We start from the raw sequence: 24,340 nt of genomic DNA on the forward strand, positions 1-24,340 counted from the left end.
ATAATTGGAAACAAAGCCGCCAAAGATTGAGAAAAGATGTACAGGTTCGTAAGTGCTTGCGTAAGTGCTTTCGTGAATCTGGTTCCTGGACTCCTCAGGCGCACACAGCACCTACTGAACCACGATGAGATTAAGAAGGATATCAACCACACGTGCTAAGGTACATGGTACCATACTTGCGTGAATTGTGGAAGCGGACCAGGAGGCCTGGTCGACGACCGGGCCGCGGGGACGATAAACCCCGGAAGCACCTCAAGGTAACCTCAAGGTAGGCAAGGAACTTCCGAATTCCACTCAGGCCAGATTGTACCTCCGATTGATATATATCAGAGCTCATTATGGTTCAGTCGGTAGTACGTGTGTGCCTGGAAAGTCCAGAGAAGCGAGTTCGAACCCACTGCATGGCTTCAATTTAATATATTCATATAACAAAGCCGCCATGATTTACGAAAGATGTACATGTTTCGCAAGAGATTGTGTAAATGCTTTATGAATCCTGGCCATGACAAAGCGAAGTTGGCCTAGTACTCACTCTTGCCGTCTCCGGGGGAGGCAGGGAAGGCGACGATGTCGTACTTGGGCCCCGTGGCGCCGACGCCGTGTAGGATGTTGAAGGTGGTGCCGTCGGCCAGCCGGCGAGGGTTGGGGCAGTGTGAGTTGATCCCCAGCTCCTTGTGGAGGTCCACCTGCACCACCACCATCACATGTTAGTTACCACGCACACCACCTTCACCAAGTGGCGCCACTGCACACAATATGTTCCATAACATGGCGCAAAATTATATAACTCTTCAGTCACATGTGAAGAGTGGTGACGTCCTGGACCCCTTGTCAAGTTCTGGACCCCCTTGTCACGTTCTGGACCCCCCTTGTCAAGTCCTGGACCCTTTGTCAAGTCCTGGACCCTTTGTCAAGTCCTGGACCTTCCTTGTCAAGTCCTGGACACCTTGTCAAGTGGTGCTGAATCAGCACCACCACCACAACTTAGCATCGCTGAGCATACCAGCACCAACAACCACACTCAGCAAATCATACATAAGATACACAGCTTCATACGACCTTGTGAAAAATTCTCATGAGTTCTCTCATACAAACAAAACACTGATCCCACTCTCTCTCTCTCTCTCTCTCTCTCTCTCTCTCTCTCTCTCTCTCTCTCTCTCTCTCTCTTTTCACAAACAGCTGCCACTCACCCATGTTCCATAGACCACCTCTCCTGCTGTTTACACTCGCCTCACCTCTCTCGACTTGCTCACTCGATCACTGTCAGCAACCCGTCCTCTTAAAAATAACGTCACTTTTGGCTCGTATGCGCACTATGGCCAAATTTGTACGTAATTTGAAATGAAATCGACTCACAAAAGTGACGTACTGTTCCGTTTTCTGTTTGAGGCGCCCGGCTTACTCGGCAAGCTTAGAAGAGGCAACTTTCCAGTCACGTTTTTCATACACCTTTGTCTCCTGCCACACTCATACTTCGTCAGTTCATCCTAAATCTTGCCATTTTGCACCCAACATCTTTCCGGGACGTTAATGTCTTAATCTTTTCTGCCACCAGTCATGCTTATATTATATATATAATTATACACTTAAGGCTTTTATCAAGGTTGCAACTCCACAACAATTGCCTATTTACTGCTAGGTGAGCCATTAAGAATGAGACGTGACAATACATTTGTGCCCCGCATGGTAACTGAACCAAATTTCTAGTCGAGAACAAAAGTCAACCGACCAAGCCTACTTGGGTGTATGGCAGGCCACGTTTGTGGCCTTAACCTCACCTTACTGAGGGTGTCGAGGGTGACGGGGTCGATCTTGTGAAGGAAGGGCGCCTCTGTGATACAGTAGTACTCCCCGCCGAAGACAACCACCCCGACAGGAGCGTTGTCCGAGAACATCTTGTCGAAGGCGAACTTGTCGCCCAACCTGTAGCAAGAGGCACAAGATTATGTGCCGAAACGCTATGCGTACTAGTGGCTTTAGGTATTGTATGTACTATCTCTATCTTTAAATCTAACATTATGTATGTAACTCAATGTATGTACCTTTACCTGAATAAAAAAAAATTATCAAGTTGAGACCCTCGGTGATCCTTCCTCCCCCCCCCCAAACTGACTTTTCCCTGCGACTTGCTTCAGAAATTTGCTAAATTTGTGTTCTGGTATAAATTATTTTGAAGAAAAGTTTGATGCCGAAACAAAATAAATAGATGAAGTTATCAAAATGTACCCCCTACCAATATAAACACGAGAACCACAACACAGCACAAGAGCCACAACACAGCACAAGAGCCACAACACAGCACAAGAGCCACAACACAGCACAAGAGCCACAGTGTTACCACAAGAGCCACAACACAGCACAAGAGCCACAACACAGCACAAGAGCCACAACACAGCACAAGAGCCACAGTGTTACCACAAGAGCCACAACACAGCACAAGAGCCACAGTGTTACCACAAGAGCCACAACACAGCACAAGAGCCACAGTGTTACCACAAGAGCCACAACACAGCACAAGAGCCACAACACAGCACAAGAGCCACAGTGTTACCACAAGAGCCACAACACAGCACAAGAGCCACACATCCACATGGATCCTTGAGGAAGTAGTCTTAAGGCATCCTACCAGCAGGACTACCAAGTATGGCAACAGTACGCACTATAAAGTCAGTGCTCGGGGGTTATTACAACCATCGCTGAATACAGAGACCTCGTGAGAAATCCGACAACAATTGCAATGAGACATACCTGAAGCTAATCGGCCATAGTGAGAGAGAGCAATGATCACACTTCTCAGAAACTTTAACCAATGGGAAAGATGACGAAGAAATCTTTCTTGGGAGACCGAACATGCAGAGCGAGATAAGTAGACACAACAGACAAAAACTTCCAGTGGCAGCGTGTCAAGCAACCAAGACAAGAAAAAGGAGAGGGCTCACCAGCTACCTTTGACCTGGTGTTAACCCAAAATGAAAACTACGTAGAAAACTATAAAAGCGAGATGCCACTAGGAGCCAGCTACCACTTTTTATTGGGTTCGATAACATCGTGGAACTTGGAGAGGGAGTCCAGGAAGCAGGGTAAAAAGCACGAGTGAATAGAGGACTGTAGAAGGGTTAGGACCAACCAGATGTTCAAGTGAAGACTGGAATGGAAAGAGAATCAGTGAATGAGATGATGAGACTCATACACGGAAGTGCGTTTAAGCAAAGGAACAGTTCAAACCCTAAAGACAAGAAAACAGCAAACTCAAAGTCCCCTTAGGTGTTTAGGTTCTCTGTTGGCGATGATTTGTGTTTGTAGTGCGTGGCTGAAGCATTTACAGCGGCCCGCCCTCAGACCAAGTCCATTCTTTCCCAGCCCGTCCTCCAAAGAAAGACCCAAAAGTGATTCCATCCACTCGCCAAACCCCCCAGCTGTTTATGAATGAAAAACGGTTTACAAACGACTCACAACTGATGCCGTTCGAACACTTCCGGAACAAGTGCTTCACTGACGAATTTTGTTCGAACCACAACGCTGTAAATGCTTCACCCACGTACTACAAATGCAAATAATCGCCAACAGAACCTAAACACCTAACCTAACCTATGCCTATATATGCACAATATGCTAATATATTATAATATTAATTTATATTTGAGAAAATTCCTGTTTTGAATGAACAGCATGTAAACATTTATGAATGCGTCTGTGGGGTCGACCGCTGGATGGAATGGACTTGAGTCGCAACCCGTCCTCGACTCAATTCCATTACATCCAGCGGTCGACCCCACAGACGCATTCATAAATTTTAATATGCTGTTCATTCAAAACGGGAATTTTCTCAAGTATAAATTAATATTATAATATATTAGCATATTGTGCATATATAGGCATAAGTTAGGTTAGGTTAGGTGTTTAGGTTCTGTTGGCGATTATTTGTATTTGTAGTACGTGGGTGAAGCATTTATAGCGTTGTGATTCGAACAAAATTCGTCAGTGAAACACTTGTTCCGGATATGTTCGAACGTCAGCAGTTGTGAGTCGTGTGTAAACCGCTTTTCATTCATAAACAGCTGGGGGGGTTGGCGGGTGCATGGAATCACTTTTGGATTTTTGTTTGGAGGACGGGCTGTGAGTCGAGGACGGGCTGGGGACTGAACCCACAAGCCAAAAATCTTGAGGCCCATCCAGCCCGTCCTCCAAACAAAGATCCAAAAGTGATTACATGCACCCGCCAAACCCCCTGTTTATGAGTGAAAAGCGGTTTACACACGACTCACAACTGCTGACGTTCGAACACTTCCGGAACAAGTGTTTCACTGACGAATTTTGTTCGAATCACAACGCTATAAATGCTTCACCCACGTACTACAAATACAAATAATCGCCAACAGAACCTAAACACCTAACCTAACCTATGCCTATTTATACACAATATGCTAATGTATTATAATATTAATTTATACTTGAGAAAATTCCCGTTTTGAATGAACAGCAAGTTAAAATATATGAATGCGTCTGTGGGGTTGACCGCTGAATGTAATGGACTTGAGTCGAGGACGGGTTGGGCACATCATGGTCTAGTGAGTTGGTAATGTGTTCACGCTCGAGGATTCCAGGCATGTGGGTTCGATTCCACTGTACTGCTTCCATATCTTCTCATAATTTAGACCGTCATCGCATACAAAGATCTAAGCTCGTTAATCCAGCCACCTAACCCCCTTGTTTATGAGTGAAAAGCTGTTTACACACGACTCACAACTGATGACGTCCGTTAACACTTCCGGAACAAGTGCTTCGCTCACGTTCTCTGTTCGAACCACAATTCAATTAAAGCTTCACCCACGAACTTTAAATACAAATAATCACCAACAGAACAAAACACCTAACCCAACCAACGCCTAACTATACATATAAATTTTCTGTATAATAATATTTATAAATTAGAACAAAGGAATGTTTAATACACAGTATATTAAAGTTGATGACTGCGTCTGGGGAGGACGGCCGCTGCCCTAAACAGCCAAGTGTGAGGACGGGATGAACAAGTACGTACTTGCTGAGCTTATTTTTGGCGACTGACTTCCCTGTCGTGCCGAACTCAGAGACCACAATTTGCTGGTGCTCGAGGTTGGTGGTGTAGGCGTAGCTCCGGAGGAACTTGCTGGTGAAGGTGACGCCCGTCTCCCCGAAGGTGAACTTCTGCAGGAGCGCCGAGCCGTCGAACACATGGTTGAACTCGTACTCCCCGTAGGTCATCCGCCCGGGTCCGTCCAGGAGGTAGGCGCCCCGCAGCCAGGCCGGCACCGTGCCTGTGACACAGTAAATGGCACTATTATTCATGGCGAGGGCATCAACACCTTGCACGTTGTTGATATCGACAATATCCGACTTGTGATATATATGTGATATATCAATATCACAGGTCGGAATCGTCTCTTAACAGCAAATACCACATTTTTTTAAATTAATACTAAATATATGGACGTGGGATGGGTAGGTTTGTGTGGGGGAGGGGGTTGTGGGGGGGAGGGGTTTGTGTGGGGGAGGGGTTTGTGTGGGGGAGGGGTTTGTGTGGGGGAGGGGTTTGTGTGGGGAAGGGGTTTGTGTGGGGGAGGGGTTTGTGTATGGGAGGGGTTTGTGTGGGGGAGGGGTTTGTGTGGGGGAGGGGTTTGTGTGGGGGGAGGGGCTTGTGTGGGGGAGGGGCTTGTGTGGGGAGAGGTTTGTGTGGGGGAGAGGTTTGTGTGGGGGAGGGGTTTGTGTATGGGAGGGGCTTGTGTGGGGGAGGGGTTTGTGTGGGGGAGGGGTTTGTGTGGGGGAGGGGTTTGTGTGGGGGAGGGGCTTGTGTGGGGGAGGGGTTGTGTGGGGGAGGGGCTTGATGGTAAGTTTTATGGGACATAGATCAAGATAAAATCCCTTGTTACCAAGACGCTGCTCTAACCAATCAGTGGCCCAGATAACGCTAACATGATCCACGACGCAGTGGTCCACTTGATCGAAGGTCACTTTCGTGTTCGTTTTCAATACATGCATTCATACATACATACATGCATACATACATACATGCACGGGCAATGGCACAGGCTCCTGTGGTGCATACATGTATGCTGAATACGCGTGTGGGAAGCACCTCAGCTATCTCACACATATACAGATGCACACATTTTAGTAACGAGTGTGTGTGTGTAGAGGTCATGACCCCTGGGTGATAAGAGCAAATGACATAATCAAAACGCCTTTTTAAAACTCCCAAATGTCTAAGAAAATTACTAAGTCCCCCACCAAGGAAACTATATAACATGCCACTTAACCAAGAGAGTTACAAGTCAATATATATACAAGTACACTGATAACTTAGAAACACAGTTATGTACAAATAATCAATGTCTTAACACACAAACTAGAAACATTCCTACATGCTCAAGAGAGTACCACAACCCCCCAGACCAACAACAGGCTGCGAGATCCAGTAAGTTCAGTAGAACTTCGGTTTCAACTTTTTTTTTTTTCCATGTCGTAGCTCAGTTGATTAAGGCAGCGGCTGGGATGCTCCCGAACGCAGGTTCGAATCCTCACCAACAGCCACCCAGCCCGTCCTCCAAACAAAGATCCAAAAGTGATTCCATGCACCCGCCAAACCCCCTGTTTATGAATGAAAAGCGGTTTACACACGACTCACAACTGCTGACGTTCGAACATATCCGGAACAAGTGCTTCACTGACGAATTTTGTTCGAATCACAACGCTGTAAATGCTTCACCCACGTACTACAAATACAAATAATCGCCAACAGAACCTAAACACCTAACCTAACCTAACCTATGCCTATATATACACAATATGCTAATATATTATAATATTAATTTATACTTGAGAAAATTCCCGTTTTGAATGAACAGCATATTAAAATTTATGAATACGTCTGTGGGGTCGACCGCTGGATGTAATGGACTTGAGTCGAGGACGGGTTGCAGCCACCACAACTCCCAGACTAGTGAGCCATGTGGGGCTAGTCCACACCCACAGGTCAACTAACAAATACCAACCAAATATAATACAATATATGCCCTCTCGGAGCACTAAAAACCAGTTTAAATATACCCGAGTTCACCATTTTAGAAACTAGAACATAGGCAAATGTTTTGGGTCAATACTAATAAAAATATACGATAGCAATTTAATAAACATTGGCTGCCCTGAGGCACGAGGCGCCCACACAGAATGGGCAGCTCGCGTGTCATTCAAACAAGCAATTCAAATTACTCGAAACAATACATTGGAATATTAAATATAGACACAATAGACATACACACTTGCAGGTGTACAACACTACCCAAGGTGAACATGTAAAGGGTGTCGTGTGGACAGTTGGTCAATATAGTTATGTCACGAGTATTGTGCAGGGAGGGAGGGAGTATTGTGCAGGGAGGGAGGGAGTATTGTGCAGGGAGGGAGGGAGTATTGTGCAGAGAGGGAGCACTGTGCAGGGACAATCTTACAATCATCATCAACAAGGACAAATCGAGAACAATCGCCTTAAATCGGAAGTTAATTACACAAAATCGGATCCTGCGGCATAATGGTCTACGTTCTAGACATAATCGAGGGACTCGAGTATTATTCCTAGGCAGGATAGAAACAGTTGGCCAAACTTTATTTCACCTGATGCCTCGGTTCACCCGACTGTGGAATAGGCTGCCTCGAGGTGTTGTGTTACTGACCAAGTGGGGAACTTTAACAACAGATTTTCTTCCCCAAATGACGGGAATTAACCAGCCAACAAGTCACATTAAACCCAAGAACGAATGTTCATTAGACGAGACTCAGAGAACACTGAACATCTGAGGTCACTGGCTGTTCAGTGCTCTCCCCGCGAGCATGTGAAGCATCGCCCTGAACACAAGTGAACAGGCTCCTGCTAGTAGCACCAAACCAGCCGGGCTGTGGTGTGTGTGGGCTGGCGGGCCCCAGGCAGTGAACAGCCCGCAGGTTTGACTACTCAAGCCGGGCTCCAGGCCGGGCTTGTGGAGTGGAACTCCCACTCCAGGTATACTCCAGGTATGCTAGAGGGTAAACCTCCATTAGACACCGATCAGGTTGGGAATAAGTTAATCAACTAGCACATCAAACAGCTCATCGCTCTACTTGGGATGAACATAAACACTTGGGAACTGTGGTGTGAATTATTCGCCCGGCTGAGTATTCACAGTACCGTCAACAAGTGTAACCTGGCCCGGTACACAGTCTTACCTCTCACGGTACCCTCCAGAGGTGTTGGCTGCTCCTCCAGGGCGTTCCTGTCCCACGTAGTGAAGTCGTACGGCATTGTGACGGTGAGTGACGGCTGGGTGACGGTGGGTGGAGGAGACAGCTAGCGCGGGCGCCACTGGCCGACTGCCACACTGAGCGTCCTCCAAGATTATATATCCCGATGGTAGTCGACACCAGCTTATCTCCTGACTGTGTGCCTCGCCTCGCTCGTCCTCGGTGAGGCGCTGGACGAGGGCCCCCACACCACACCACACACAGCGAGGTGCTGGACGAGGGCCCTCACACCACACACAGCGAGGTGCTGGACGAGGGCCCCCACACCACAACACACACAGCGAGGTGCTGGACGAGGGCCCCCACACCACAACACACACAGCGAGGTGCTGGACGAGGGCCCCCACACCACACCACACCACACACAGCGAGGCCCTGGACGAGGGCCCCCACACCACACAACAGCACAATAAGTATTTGGTGGTGCCAGACATCACAACTTAGTTAATCAGCGGTAACTCGAGCAAGGGGGAAGGGGGGAGGGAGCGCTTGTTAATGCCATCAACTTAATTGGCGCTTTGTGGTGGTTCTGGACCCAGGGGGGGGGGGAGGGGGGACGAGGAGGTGCCAATAGGTTATAAATTGGAACGGGTGATGGTCAAGTACTTACCTATCTGTACATACCTATATCTGTACTATGTATCAGTACCTACGGGGAAGTGAGGTCCAGCTGTTTATGCTCCGTCTAAGAGCCTTGTTCGGCCTGTTGCCTGACAATGATGTTACTTTGACGCTCAAATTCTCTGTCAAATTTGACCTTAAAGTCTGAGGATGGAGGTGGCTTCCACAACTTGTTCTTTCACTGCTTGGCCATCCGTTCAGGGCACGAGAATTTTCTTACCTTGTTTTACTCATTTGTGTGACCAGGTTCCTCTTGTGTCTTATTGTCCTACTTTCCCTTACTTTAGAGAGGCTTGTCCACCTTGCCAGTGTCTTTTACACCTTGTATGTTGTGATCATGTCCCCCTCTCAGTTTCTTCTTTCCTCCGGGGTGTGAGACCTCGCTCCTTTAACACATCCTCATAGTTGGTGGTGACTGGTGGAGGGGTGGTGGCGACTGTTCTAACTGGCGATGGTCATTAATTCCCAAGAGTGATGACAGGCCTCAGAGTCGCTAATCCACATCTCTGACCGCTTTATCCCTAATCCCCTTAATCCGTAACCACACCTTGAAATTGCTCTAATCCTATACTTCTCCGGGGTTACTGGACTACATAACCCCTTGCAACCGGACCCTCGAATTTTATCCCACAATTCTCGGTGATGCTAATGATATGTACAAGCTGTCCAAGAAAAGTTAATTCATATTGTTATCTTGAGGTTATCTTGAGATGATTTGGGGGCTTAGCGTCTCCTGCGGCCCGGTCCTCGACCAGGCCTCATTTTTGTTACACCCAGAAAGCAGCCCGTAGCAGCGGTCTAACTCCCAGGTACCTATTTACTGCCTGATAACAGGGTCATCAGGGTGAAAGAAACTCTGCCCATTTGTTTCCGCCTCCACCGGGGATCGAACCTGAAACCTGAGGACTACGAATCCGAAGCGCTGTCCACTCAGCTGCCAGGCCCCTCCTCTCAGCTGTCAGCTCCCTGTCTGTCTGTCCGGGTGACCTTACCAAAGCTTTTTCAATAAGGCTAACTGTAATAACTCAAACCCGTTAACGTCTTGGACTAAATACTCACACACTTTACGTTACAAGTTTAAGCACATTTCTACTTCGTCCACCAAACTGAATATTATCATATAGTTAATCATGCACAAACAAACTATACACGCACAAACACACAATAACTGAAATAAGTTATTTATAGGCCTGTGTCAGTTTTTTCTTTAATAGTCATTCTCTTTCCTTAATTATTGAAATTTACTTCATTGCAATTTTTATATCAATAAAAACAGTTGACAGTTGGTTATGATTGTGTATTGTTTTCATGAGGCATAAACCATTTGGTGTTGGTGGTGTTGGTGAAGTGTTGGTGTGACATTGTCCAGCTGTAGGAGCCAGCCTTTGTGGTGGTGTTGGTGAAGTGTTGGTGTGACATTGTCCAGCTGTAGGAGCCAGCCTTTGTGGTGGTGTTGGTGAAGTGTTGGTGTGACATTGTCCAGCTGTAGGAGCCAGCCTTTGTGGTGGTGTTGGTGAAGTGTTGGTGTGACATTGTCCAGCTGTAGGACCCAGCCTTTGTGGTGGTGTTGGTGAAGTGTTGGTGTGACATTGTCCAGCTGTAGGAGCCAGCCTTTGTGGTGGTGTTGGTGAAGTGTTGGTGTGACATTGTCCAGCTGTAGGAGCCAGCCTTTGTGGTGGTGTTGGTGAAGTGTTGGTGTGACATTGTCCAGCTGTAGGACCCAGCCTTTGTGGTGGTGTTGGTGAAGTGTTGGTGTGACATTGTCTAGCTGTAGGAGCCAGCCTTTGTGGTGGTGTTGGTGAAGTGTTGGTGTGACATTGTCCAGCTGTAGGAGCCAGCCTTTGTGGTGGTGTTGGTGAAGTGTTGGTGTGACATTGTCCAGCTGTAGGACCCAGCCTTTGTGGTGGTGTTGGTGAAGTGTTGGTGTGACATTGTCTAGCTGTAGGAGCCAGCCTTTGTGGTGGTGTTGGTGAAGTGTTGGTGTGACATTGTCCAGGTGTAGGAGCCTGCCTTTGTGGTGGTGTTGGTGAAGTGTTGGTGTGACATTGTCCAGCTGTAGGAGCCAGCCTTTGTGGTGGTGTTGGTGAAGTGTTGGTGTGACATTGTCCAGGTGTAGGAGCCAGCCTTTGTGGTGGTGTTGGTGAAGTGTTGGTGTGACATTGTCCAGCTGTAGGAGCCAGCCTTTGTGGTGGTGTTGGTGAAGTGTTGGTGTGACATTGTCCAGGTGTATAATCTGGATTGAAGGGAGAAGCAGAGATTGTGAAGCAATTGGTGTGAAGGGAGAGCAGAGATCTATGGGTATGATGCGGCAAACATCGAGAGGTGCGAAGACGCCCTCCTCCAGATAATGAAGAGCGGCGCAAAATGAGACTAGGCCTACCTCGGACAACGGGAGTGGTAGTCCCGTTGTTGACAGCGGGAGTGGTAGTCCCGTTGTTGACAGTGGGAGTGGTAGTCCCGTTGTTGACAGTGGGAGTGGTAGTCCCGTTGTTGACAGTGGGAGTGGTAGTCCCGTTGTTGACAGCGGGAGTGGTAGTCCCGTTGTTGACAGCGGGAGTGGTAGTCCCGTTGTTGACAGCGGGAGTGGTAGTCCCGTTGTTGACAGCGGGAGTGGTAGTCCCGTTGTTGACAGCGGGAGTGGTAGTCCCGTTGTTGACAGCGGGAGTGGTAGTCCCGTTGTTGACAGCGGGAGTGGTAGTCCCGTTGTTGACAGCGGGAGTGGTAGTCCCGTTGTTGACAGCGGGAGTGGTAGTCCCGTTGTTGACAGCGGGAGTGGTAGTCCCGTTGTTGACAGCGGGAGTGGTAGTCCCGTTGTTGACAGCGGGAGTGGTAGTCCCGTTGTTGACAGCGGGAGTGGTAGTCCCGTTGTTGACAGCGGGAGTGGTAGTCCCGTTGTTGACAGCGGGAGTGGTAGTCCCGTTGTTGACAGCGGGAGTGGTAGTCCCGTTGTTGACAGCGGGAGTGGTAGTCCCGTTGTTGACAGCGGGAGTGGTAGTCCCGTTGTTGACAGCGGGAGTGGTAGTCCAGTTGTTGACAGCGGGATGGTAGTCCCGTTGTTGACAGCGGGAGTGGTAGTCCCGTTGTTGACAGCGGGAGTGGTAGTCCCGTTGTTGACAGCGGGAGTGGTAGTCCCGTTGTTGACAGCGGGAGTGGTAGTCCCGTTGTTGACAGCGGGAGTGGTAGTCCCGTTGTTGACAGCGGGAGTGGTAGTCCCGTTGTTGACAGCGGGAGTGGTAGTCCCGTTGTTGACAGCGGGAGTGGTAGTCCCGTTGTTGACAGCGGGAGTGGTAGTCCCGTTGTTGACAGCGGGAGTGGTAGTCCCGTTGTTGACAGCGGGAGTGGTAGTCCCGTTGTTGACAGCGGGAGTGGTAGTCCCGTTGTTGACAGCGGGAGTGGTAGTCCAGTTGTTGACAGCGGGATGGTAGTCCCGTTGTTGACAGCGGGAGTGGTAGTCCCGTTGTTGACAGCGGGAGTGGTAGTCCGGTTGTTGACAGCGGGAGTGGTAGTCCCGTTGTTGACAGCGGGAGTGGTAGTCCAGTTGTTGACAGCGGGATGGTAGTCCCGTTGTTGACAGCGGGAGTGGTAGTCCCGTTGTTGACAGCGGGAGTGGTAGTCCCGTTGTTGACAGCGGGAGTGGTAGTCCGGTTGTTGACAGCGGGAGTGGTAGTCCCGTTGTTGACAGCGGGAGTGGTAGTCCAGTTGTTGACAGCGGGATGGTAGTCCCGTTGTTGACAGCGGGAGTGGTAGTCCCGTTGTTGACAGCGGGAGTAGTAGTCCCGTTGTTGACAGCGGGAGTGGTAGTCCCGTTGTTGACAGCGGGAGTGGTAGTCCCGTTGTTGACAGCGGGAGTGGTAGTCCCGTTGTTGACAGCGGGAGTGGTAGTCCCGTTGTTGACAGCGGGAGTGGTAGTCCCGTTGTTGACAGCGGGAGTGGTAGTCCCGTTGTTGACAGCGGGAGTGGTAGTCCCGTTGTTGACAGCGGGAGTGGTAGTCCCGTTGTTGACAGCGGGAGTGGTAGTCCCGTTGTTGACAGCGGGAGTGGTAGTCCCGTTGTTGACAGCGGGAGTGGTAGTCCCGTTGTTGACAGCGGGAGTGGTAGTCCCGTTGTTGGCAGCGGGAGTGGTAGTCCCGTTGTTGACAGCGGGAGTGGTAGTCCGGTTGTTGACAGCGGGAGTGGTAGTCCTGTTGTTGACAGCGGGAGTGGTAGTCCCGTTGTTGACAGCGGGAGTGGTAGTCCGGTTGTTGACAGCGGGAGTGGTAGTCCCGTTGTTGACAGCGGGAGTGGTAGCGACGCTACGTGTCCTGTTTTGACAACGGGAGTGGTGTGTGTGTGTGTACTCTTCTAGGTGTACTAAACATTGTTGTGCTTGTGGTGGTTGAGTTCTGGCTCTTTGGTCCCGCCTCTCAACTGTCAATCAACTGGTGTACAGGTTTCTGAGCCTACTTGGCTCTATCATTTCTACATTTGAAACTGTGTATGGAGTCAGCCTCCACCACATCACTGCCTAATGCATTCCTCCTGTTAACTACTCTGACGCTGAAAAAGTTCTTTCTAACGTCCCTGTGGCTCATTTAGGTACTCAATTAGGTACTGCGCTCAAGAGAATACAGATTTAGGCTCTTTAGTAGGTCCCAGTAGTTTAGATGTTTTACTGAGTGGATTCTAGCAGTAAAGGATCTCTGCACGCTCTCCAGGTCAGCAATTTCTCCAGCTTTGAAAGGGGCTGTCATTATGCAGCAGTACTCAACTCTAGAGAGGACTAGCGTCTTGAAAAGTATCATCATTGGTATAGCATTTCTAGTTTGAAAAGTTCTTGTTATCCAACCTGTCATTTTTCATGTAGTTGTGACGGCTACTTTATTGTGTTCTTTAAAGGTAAGGTCTTTTGAACGCTATGTGCAATAACACCATGGTCACATTTGTCAAAGGCTTTTGCGAAATCTGTATAAATTACATCAGCGTTTTGTTTGTCTTCCATGGCATCTAATGCCATATCATAGTGGTCCAGCAACTGTGACAGGCAAGAGCGCCCTGTTCTGAAACCATGTTGTCCGGGGTTATGGAGATGCTGTGATTTCATGTATTTTGTGATCTTACTTTTTAGCACTCTCTCAAAGATTTTTATGATGTGTGATGTGTTATCGGTCTGTAATTTTTTGCCTCTGCCTTATTTCCTCCTTTATGGAGTGGTGCTATCCTGCTGTTTTTAGTATGTCAGGGAAAACGCCAGTATCTAGGCTTTATCTGCAATGAATGTGAAGGGCCTGCGATAGATTTTTTTTTACAGTTCTTGATGACTATGGAGTTCCAAGAATCCGGGCCTGGTGCAGAGTGCATAGGCATACTGTTTATACCTTCTTCAAAATCCAGTGGGGGATAGGGTGACGTCTGATTATATGATTTGATGTTGACATCATATCCATGAAAAATTAATTTGGGTTATCAATCTTTAGTGTGTTTAGTGGCTCGCTGAAAACAGAGTCGTACTGCTTCCTCAGTAGCTCGCTCATTTCTTTGTTGTCATCGGTGAAAGTTCCATCTTCCTTTCGCAGGGGCCTGATACTAGATGTGGTTTTTTATATTGATTTGGATAGGAGAAAAAATATTTCGGATTTCTCTCTATTTCACTGATGGCCTTTTACTCTCTTAACCTCTCCTGGGTTTTGTATGATTCTTGTAGTTTTAGTTCAATTGTTTCTATTTCTCTACCTAACCTTCTTCGCCGTTCTTGAGATAGGGTGCAACTCTCAAGTTGTTCCGCGATTCGTTTTCTTCGCTTGTAGAGGGAACGACGTTCCCGTTCCAATCTGCATCTCTTTCTCTGCCATCCTCTGCCCTGTCATCCCCTGCCATCTTCCTCTGAGATCTCCTGCTATCGCCGGGGGATCGAACCCGGACCCTAGGATTTCGAGCCCAAAGCGCTGTACATTCAGCCACGAGGCCCCCACCTGTGTGTGTGTGTGTCCTAGGATGGGGGTGTGTCCTGGTGGTGACTGGTGGAGGGCAGGTAGTGGTGATTTGTGGAGTGGTGGTAGCGGTGACTGGTAGAAGGGAGGTAGTGACTGGTAGAGGGGTGGTGGTGACTGGTAGAAGGGAGGTAGTGACTGGTAGAGGGGTGGTGGTGACTGGTAGAAGGGAGGTAGTGACTGGTAGAGGGGTGGTTGTGACTGGTAGAAGGGAGGTAGTGACTGGTAGAGGGGTGGTGGTGACTGGTGGTGACTGGTGGAAGGATAGTGGTGATAACAGGTTTTTAGGTACAAAAGTACATATATTGGTCCGTTTGAGAAAATGGTGTAAGCACCATCCTTTAAGGAAGATATGACCTAAACGTCGAAGTTTCAGGCCTCATCTATCCCCCCAAAGAACTCATCAGCAACACTGATGAGTCACTTCCCTAAGCCTAAGCTGCTGGACTTATCTGTGATCTAAGCTAAACTGATTCCTCAACTAATTACCACGAATTTTCCGACTCACTCACACAGTTGGGTAGTAACAACGCTTTTGACGGTTAAACTGTCTGTAAATCCTATCTATGGAAGACCCCTCCCCAGGGAGAGTGGGCTCCCCCTATATATATATATATATATATATATATATATATATATATATATATATATATATATATATATATATATATATATATGTCGTACCTAGTAGCCAGAACTCACTTCTCAGCCTACTATTCAAGGCCCGATTTGCCTAATAAGCCAAGTTTTCCTGAATTAATATATTTACTATAATTTTTTTCTTATGAAATGATAAAGCAACCCTTTTCTCTATGTATGAGGTCAATTTTTTTTTATTGGAGTTAAAATTAACGTAGATATATGACCGAACCTAACCAACCCTACCTAACCTAACCTATATTTATAGGTAAGGTTAGGTTAGGTAGCCAAAAAAAGCTAGGTTAGGTTAGGTTAGGTAGGTTAGGTAGACGAAAAAACATGAATTTATGAAAACTTGGCTTATTAGGCAAATCGGGCCTTGAATAGTAGGCTGAGAAGTGCGTTCTGGCTATTAGGTACGACATATATATATATATATATATATATATATATATAAACGAAGTTTAACTTTCATAAACTTTTACCTCTCACACTCTCCAGCTTCTTCACACAAATTTCCCAAACATAAAATTAACTACTCGCCAAATAACAGGTTTCGCCTTGAACTCGAGGGAGGTAAAGCAAAAAACCATCTTTGTATGAATCACCAAGCTGGGTGGCCTGTACTGCTTGTTTGAGTCAGCCTGTAGTTAACAGGAGTTGTTGTGCTTCCACAATGAGAAACTACACGATAGCCTGGCTGAGATAAGCAACCCGAGTCTACACATCAAATTCACGACGTTTCGAATCTTGATAAATAGTCCAGGATGGACTGAAAGGTCAGCTCTTTCATCTAATGTCATGTGTGTGTGTGTGAGTTGTGTTGTTTCCTCAGATGTGAATAGTCAGTTGTGCTACACCTGACTTGTTTTCATCAATAGGCATCTTGCTTACTTAATTTCGCTTTAATAAGATGTGTGTATCTTATTTTATAAATGAATACTAAAATCATGGCAAAACTGAGTGATTATAGAAATCATAGACAAATCAAACTTCTAACTTTAAACCTGCGTCTAGATTATACAACATATAATGATGATTCCACAGTATATTATTGACTTTCTCTTATGTAAATAATCTTCTCCAATTTTTGTAAACGAAATTATAAATGTAAACAAGTTGCGACTAAAGTTCTTGATTTGGTTAAACACACGTTAACACAAACGTTTATTTAATTATATATAAGAAGATTCATTGGGTCGTAAGAGTACATAATATCGGTGTTGACCAGACCACAAACTAGAAGGTGAAGGGACGACGACGTTTCCGTCGTCGAATGGTCCAGGACGGACCGAAACGTCGTCGTCCCTTCACCTTCTAGTGTGTGGTCTGGTCAACATACTTTAGCCACGTTATTGTGGCTCATCGCCTGCATAATATCGGTGTTCTTACGTTCTTGTTAAGCCACTAACACACGAAGTGTTTCGGGCAGTTGATGGTTCAGTTGAGGTGCTCAAGCGACATCTTAGCTCATCTCAGAGAGCGTCAGTCCAGTGAAAGTAATGTTTTTACCATCTAGCTGACTGTGTGGGCGTGGCGTTGTCTGTGGGCGTGGTGCCCGTGGGTGGTGGGGGAGGCGGTTCCCGGAAACAGATTTCCCATCCCACAGACGCTGCCAAAAAAAAAATGAATATAAACAGGTTTACGCTAACGAGTGACCTTACAGTATAAGTGTGGCAATGATGCATCGTTTGCATAGATTGCAGACCTCAGTGTGGGGTTCTGAATTCCTAGACTTTGGACTCTGAATACACACCTGGCCGTCCAACTCCATACACACCTGGAAGTTGGACTCCATACACACCTGGAAGTTGGACTCCATACACACCTGGAAGTTGGACTCCATACACACCTGGAAGTTGGACTCCATACACACCTGGAAGTTGGACTCCATACACACCTGGAAGTTGGACTCCATACACACCTGGAAGTTGGACTCCATACACACCTGGAAGTTGGACTCCATACACACCTGGAAGTTGGACTCCATACACACCTGGACGTTGGAATCAATACACACCTGGAAGTTGGACTCCATACACACCTGGACGTTGGAATCAATACACACCTGGAAGTTGGACTCCATACACACCTGGAAGTTGGACTCCATACACACCTGGACGTTGGAATCAATACACACCTGGAAGTTGGACTCCATACACACCTGGACGTTGGAATCAATACACACCTGGAAGTTGGACTCCATACACACCTGGAAGTTGGACTCCATACACACCTGGACGTTGGAATCAATACACACCTGGAAGTTGGACTCCATACACACCTGGACGTTGGAATCAATACACACCTGGAAGTTGGACTCCATACACACCTGGGTTTCGGGCTCCATACACACCTGGGTTTCGGGCTCCATACACACCTGGGTTTCGGGCTCCATACACACCTGGGTTTCGGGCTCCATACACACCTGGGTTTCGGGCTCCATACACACCTGGGTTTCGGGCTCCATACACACCTGGGTTTCGGGCTCCATACACACCTGGGTTTCGGGCTCCATACACACCTGGGTTTCGGGCTCCATACACACCTTTGCAAAAAATGAAACACCAATTCTCCTTAAAAAACAACTATTGCCACTTTTCCTCTAGAAATCTGAATTTCCAGCCACACTTTTGACAAATAAACAGATAATCAAAGGATGAAAATCCTGATCAAGAAAACGGAAGCACAGTTTCGAAACCGATTTTGTCTATTTTTTTTATTTAAGCTTTTAATGAATACAAGTGCAGATTCACTTGTGTGTGTGTCAGATGTTTAGACCTGACTTAGGCGACCAGAGAGTGTGTGGCGACGACTGCGGTCTCCAGCTTAGTGAAGCGTCGCTTTCTGTAAGAACATCCCGAGAAAATTAAAAAAATATGCCTTTTTTTTTCTTCAAAAGGTGGTAGAGATTTTTGAATAGATTTCTCTAATGTGCTCCGCGAGTCAAGAATATGTGAGAAACAACTGGTATAACTATTTATTTACGTTGTATTTAAGGACATTGATTGTTGTGTATGTTTTACGTATGTTTTGTATGTGTGTATGTTTTAGGTAAGGATAGTGGTGACAGTAGTGTACCGTAGAGTGTACCTTGCTTCTGGGTGAGTTTACCTCAGTTGTAGATCATGTTCAGTGCTACAGTAAACTTGCTACTTCAACATCAAATTATAATAGTGGCCTTAATAACCCTCCAGTGATTAACGGGTTTTAATAGCTCTCCTAAGGTTGATAGACCTTAATAACTCCCCTGAGGTTGATAGATCTTAATAACTCTCCTGAGGTTGATAGACCTTAATAACTCTCCTGAGGTTGATAGACCTTAATAGCTCTCCTGAGGTTGATAGACCTTAATAACTCTCCTGAGGTTGATAGACCTTAATAGCTCTCCTGAGGTTGATAGACCTTAATAACTCTCCTGAGCTTGATAGACCTTAATAGCTCTCCTGAGGTTGATAGACCTTAATAACTCTCCTGAGCTTGATAGACCTTAATAGCTCTCCTGAGGTTGATAGACCTTAATAACTCTCCTGAGGTTGATAGACCTTAATAGCTCTCCTGAGGTTGATAGACCTTAATAACTCTCCTGAGGTTGATAGACCTTAATAGCTCTCCTGAGGTTGATAGACCTTAATAACTCTCCTGAGGTTGATAGACCTTAATAACTCTCCTGAGGTTGATAGACCTTAATAACTCTCCTGAGGTTGATAGACCTTAATAACTCTCCTGAGGTTGATAGACCTTAATAACTCTCCTGAGGTTGATAGACCTTAATAACTCTCCTGAGGTTGATAGACCTTAATAACTCTCCTGAGGTTGATAGACCTTAATAACTCTCCTGAGGTTGAGAGACCTTAATAACTCTCCTGAGGTTGAGAGACCTTAATAGCTCTCCTGAGGTTGTTAGACCTTAATAACTCCCCTGAGGTTGATAGATCTTAATAACTGACTCTGACTTGATGGGTTGTGACTCCAAGGTCCTGTTCGGCAACAAAGTGCTGCAAGGTGCTGCTGCTGAGTTGTTTGTTGTGGTTATTGTTATGCCCAACATGGAAGGTCTTCCATTTTCGACCTTAAAAAGTATTTGCCAGTCTCCTGACCATTTCTGGGGCTCCTGTTGATCTTTGTAAGGCCTTAGGATCATTTTTCACTTCCAACTTTACCATAAATCTTTCTGTCATTTGCAAATGTGATGATGTGGTTTGTAATATTCTCATTTATGTCATTGATGAATAAGACAAAAAGGGTTGGCCCCAAAATGGACCCCTGTGGTACCCCACTTACCACATTTATCCAGTCAGATTCATTCCCATTTAGCACGACTCTTTGTTTTATTTTTGTTTTAACCATTGTTTTATCCATTCTTGTAGTAGTAGTAGTAGTAGTAGTAGTAGGCATCTATCAGTCTCAGAAGACTATAAGTTGCGCTCTGGTGTTGGCCTGGTGTGGAGTGGATCCATTCTGGTATTCTACCATTTATTCCATGTGCCTGTAATGTCCCTACCAATTGTTCATGTGATACCTTGTCAAAAGTGTCCCAAAAAAGACCACATATACTAGGAGTACTGACAGTCTATTGTCTGAATACCTGGTTATCATTTCCCCCCAAAAAAAATGTGAGCAGGTTTGAAGGTTACAGGAGTTACTGTAACTAAACTACGTTTGTGACACTGAAATGCCACCTTGGATGATGTGTTAGAATGTAACGGGAACTATCATGTCGTTACCACCTGCCTCCCACATGGTAACAAGGCACAGTGCCAACCGTGGATGACACAGTCGTGAAAGCACATACACTTGAGCACATACACTTGTGAGTGTGACCAGAGTAAAGACACAAGTACTACACCCTCCAGGTGGCCCAAATATCTCGCGCCTCGAGAAATACATTAAACAATAATTTGGAAGCAATTTGTGGTTAGGAGAAATTTACATTCATATAAAGAATTCTATTTATTTTTTTGCCTCACACTCGAGTGATAACAATGTGGTTGTTAGTGTGGAGATTATACTTGAATATATATATATATATATATATATATATATATATATATATATATATATATATATATATATATATATTATGCAGAATAACCACATGTGAAAAATAGAAAATGCTTAACGCGTTTTCGGCTAATTCGCCTTCATCAGAGCAAAGTAGAATGAAGACGAATGATCATCTTCATTCTACTTTGCTCTGATGAAGGGGAATTAGCCGAAAACGCGTTAAGCATTTTCTATTTTTCACATGTGGTTATTCTGCATACTTGGATCAGTGTTTTTGTGATCATTATTGCATATATATATATATATATATATATATATATATATATATATATATATATATATATATATATATATATATATATATATATAATTAAGCCAGCCAAGAGGTGGCACGGGCATGAATAGCCCGTAAATTTAAAATTTGATTGTGGTGTGGATATACAGGCAGAAAGGAGGTGAGAAACAATGTCTTTAATGAGATAAAAGGATATTAATAAGGTATCAGTGAGATAAATGTATATCAATGATCCCACTCAAATTGCCTTTTAACTGATCAATCAAACATGGATCTAAATTATACAAGCCACTGCTAATGTTCAAATTACATGATTTTGTAATCTGTATTAAAGCAGGTTCAACAATGTTTCTATTGAAAATGATTTACAATTTGTTATTGAAGAAGCCATCTCGCAAGCAATTTGGTGAGAACTTTCTGACAAAAGAAGAAACGAAGCATTAAGTAAGTGGTCATGTCTTACAGAGTTTTAATGTTGCAAAATTCTAGATTTCAAATCTTTGGATATTCGCCCAACATAGAACCTATTACAGTCTTTACAAGGTATTTTGTAAATGACACAGTTATCACTATGAGGACTGTTTCTATCTAATAGTTTTTCAACAGTATTTTTTTATAATTAAACAAGACAAGTATATCAAAAGGTTTCAAGGACCTGACAATATTTTCGAACCCAGAAAATATGGTAAACATAATACATTTTTGGGCGAATTTTCTCACTGTACATATTATTATAATATGTACGATGTGGTTTCCTAAGGCAAACTTCCCCCCAAAAACTGAGTGAATAACAAAGGTTGAGACCAATAGAATCAATATTCTTAAATTCTTCATCCAAGAATTCTGGACTAACACCTCAAAGAGCTCTTAGATACATAGAGGAAAAAAATTATTGTTTCACATTGTATCTGTGTCCTGAAAAATAATGAACATAAGACAAACTATTCGTAGGCTTATAATGATCTTATGTTTATTATTTGTGTTTGACTAGGATGGAATTCCAGGTTGGAGCCGCATACTCCAGTGTTGGTCTGACATATGTGGTATACAACGTTCTGAATAATTACTTACACAAGTTTCTGAAGGGAATTTATATATTTGCCAGCTTTGCATATGCCGCTAATGGTATCCTTTTGATGTGGGCTTCAGGAGACAGATCTGGCATGACATTAACCACCAGGTCTGTCTCTCTTCCTGTTTCCTGAAGGATTTCATCTCACAACTGTTTGGCCTCTTGCTCCCTGCGCCTATTTTCATTTTACACTTTCTTAAGTTAAACTCTAGTAGCCATTTGTTGGACCATGTGTGTGTGTGTGTGTGTGTGTGCAGGCAGCAGCGCCGCCATCTTGGTCGTAAAGACTAATCAATATAATCTACAGCTTCTCTATGGACATAATGCTCTGGCATAGATGTTGACATCGGAAAAAAACTTGTTTCAAAAGTATGCTTCAAAAGTATGTTTCAAAAGTATGTTTCAAATGTTTCAAAAGTATGCTCCAAAAGTATGCTTCAAAAGTATGCTTCAAAAGTATGCTTCAAAAGTATGTTTCCAAAGTATGCTTCAAAAGTATGCTTCAAAAGTATGCTTCAAAAGTATGCTTCAAAAGTATGCTTCAAAAGCATACTAATGGCGGGTGATGTCATGCCTGAGCTCCGGCTATCATGATGTAACTGGCCTGCAGTGTCGGGCTTTCATAACAGGTTTCAGGCCTCCACGAGGAGGAGGAACGACTGGGCACTAATCCCTAGCTGCTCTCCCCTCTTCACTGATGAGTGATTGGTGACCTGGTTGTAAACCGACTGTCTGATCGTGTTCCAGAGAAAATATTGGTGTTGTCGTTTTTATAATTAGTGTAAGTTTTATATACCTAATGTTAAGGATTGTAATCCTGTTCAGCATAAGTTCCTTGTTTTGATAGTTAGCTTTTAATATGACATTTCTGCCAAATATGTAAAGATATGAATTGTCCCAGAGCCAATTTTTCAAGTATAAAAGCAAATTACCCTTCAAGGAATCGAACCAAGGCGGCCCCGAGTGTTGCCAATCATTCAAACAAGCAGATTGACAAGCTGTCAATCTCTCAGTTGAGAGATTGACAAGCTGTCAATCTCTCAGTTGAGAGATTGACAAGCTGTCAATCTCTCAGTTGAGATATTGACAAGCTGTCAATCTCTCAGTTGAGAGATTGACAAGCTGTCAATCTCTCAGTTGAGAGATTGACAAGCTGTCAATCTCTCAGTTGAGAGATTGACAAGTGTTGTCAATCTCTCAACTGAGGGTCGATTATCAGGAAGTCGAGGTTCCTTCACAGTAACGACAGATATTATAGTGACTATTATACGCTCCTGAAGTGTTAGAGTGAACGCGGGCAGGCTGACGTTCTAACGCAGGCAGGCTGACGTTCTAACGCAGGCAGGTTGACGTTCTAACGCAGGCAGGCTGACGTTCTAACGCAGGCAGGTTGACGTTCTAACGCAGGCAGGTTGACGTTCTAACGCAGGCAGGTTGACGTTCTAACGCAGGCAGGTTGACGTTCTAACGCGGGCAGGCTGACGTTCTAACGCGGCCAGGCTGACGTTCTAACGCGGGCAGGTTGACGTTCTAACGCGGGCAGGCTGCTCTCCTAACGCGGGCAGGCTGACGTTCTAACGCAGGCAGGTTGACGTTCTAACGCAGGCAGGCTGACGTTCTAACGCGGGCAGGTTGACGTTCTAACGCAGGCAGGTTGACGTTCTAACGCAGGCAGGTTGACGTTCTAACGCAGGCAGGTTGACGTTCTAACGCAGGCAGGTTGACGTTCTAACGCGGGCAGGCTGACGTTCTAACGCGGCCAGGCTGACGTTCTAACGCGGGCAGGTTGACGTTCTAACGCGGGCAGGCTGCTCTCCTAACGCGGGCAGGCTGACGTTCTAACGCAGGCAGGCTGCCCTCCTAACACAGGCAGGCTGCCCTCCTAACGTAGGCAGGCTGCCCTCCTAACGCAGGCAGGCTGCCCTCCTAACGCAGGCAGGCTGCCCTCCTAACACAGGCAGGCTGCCCTCCTAACACAGGCTGCCCTCCTAACACAGGCAGGCTGCCCTCCTAACACAGGCTGCCCTCCTAACACAGGCAGGCTGCCCTCCTAACACAGGCAGGCTGCCCTCCTAACGCGGGCAGGCTGCTCTCCTAACGCGGGCAGGCTGCCCTCCTAACGCGAGCAGGCTGCCCTCCTAACACAGGCAGGCTGCCCTCCTAACACAGGCAGGCTGCCCTCCTAACACAGGCAGGCTGCCCTCCTAACGCGGGCAGGCTGCACTCCTAACGCGGGCAGGCTGCTCTCCTAACGCGGGCAGGCTGCCCTCCTAACGCAGGCAGGCTGCCCTCCTAACACAGGCAGGCTGCCCTCCTAACGCAGGCAGGCTGCCCTCCTAACACAGGCAGGCTGCCCTCCTAACACAGGCAGGCTGCCCTCCTAACACAGGCAGGCTGCCCTCCTAACACAGGCAGGCTGCCCTCCTA

At 46.0% G+C, this 24,340-nt stretch overlaps 2 protein-coding genes across 2 annotated transcripts in view; both read right to left on the reverse strand.

The window, feature by feature from the left end:
- LOC123765221 (carotenoid isomerooxygenase) overlaps window positions 1–8,401 on the reverse strand; it is a 23,137-nt gene extending 14,736 nt beyond the window's left edge. Inside the window, exons 1-4 of the mRNA XM_069335554.1 lie at window positions 8,239–8,401; window positions 5,045–5,300; window positions 1,782–1,926; window positions 533–686 (exon numbers count right to left, since the gene is read on the reverse strand). Of these exons, the coding sequence (XP_069191655.1) occupies window positions 533–686; window positions 1,782–1,926; window positions 5,045–5,300; window positions 8,239–8,314 (631 nt within the window). The 5' untranslated portion in view covers window positions 8,315–8,401. The remainder of the gene's footprint in view (window positions 1–532; window positions 687–1,781; window positions 1,927–5,044; window positions 5,301–8,238) is intronic.
- An 8,798-nt stretch (window positions 8,402–17,199) lies between these two features.
- LOC138370843 (uncharacterized) lies at window positions 17,200–17,865 on the reverse strand. The gene has a single exon (XM_069335453.1). The coding sequence runs from the start codon at window positions 17,863–17,865 to the stop codon at window positions 17,200–17,202; it is 666 nt and encodes a 221-aa protein (XP_069191554.1).
- Between the last annotated feature and the right edge of the window lie 6,475 nt (window positions 17,866–24,340).

This window comes from Procambarus clarkii, chromosome 33 (genome assembly GCF_040958095.1).
Source record: "Procambarus clarkii isolate CNS0578487 chromosome 33, FALCON_Pclarkii_2.0, whole genome shotgun sequence".
NCBI classification, from domain to species: Eukaryota; Metazoa; Arthropoda; class Malacostraca; order Decapoda; family Cambaridae; genus Procambarus; species Procambarus clarkii.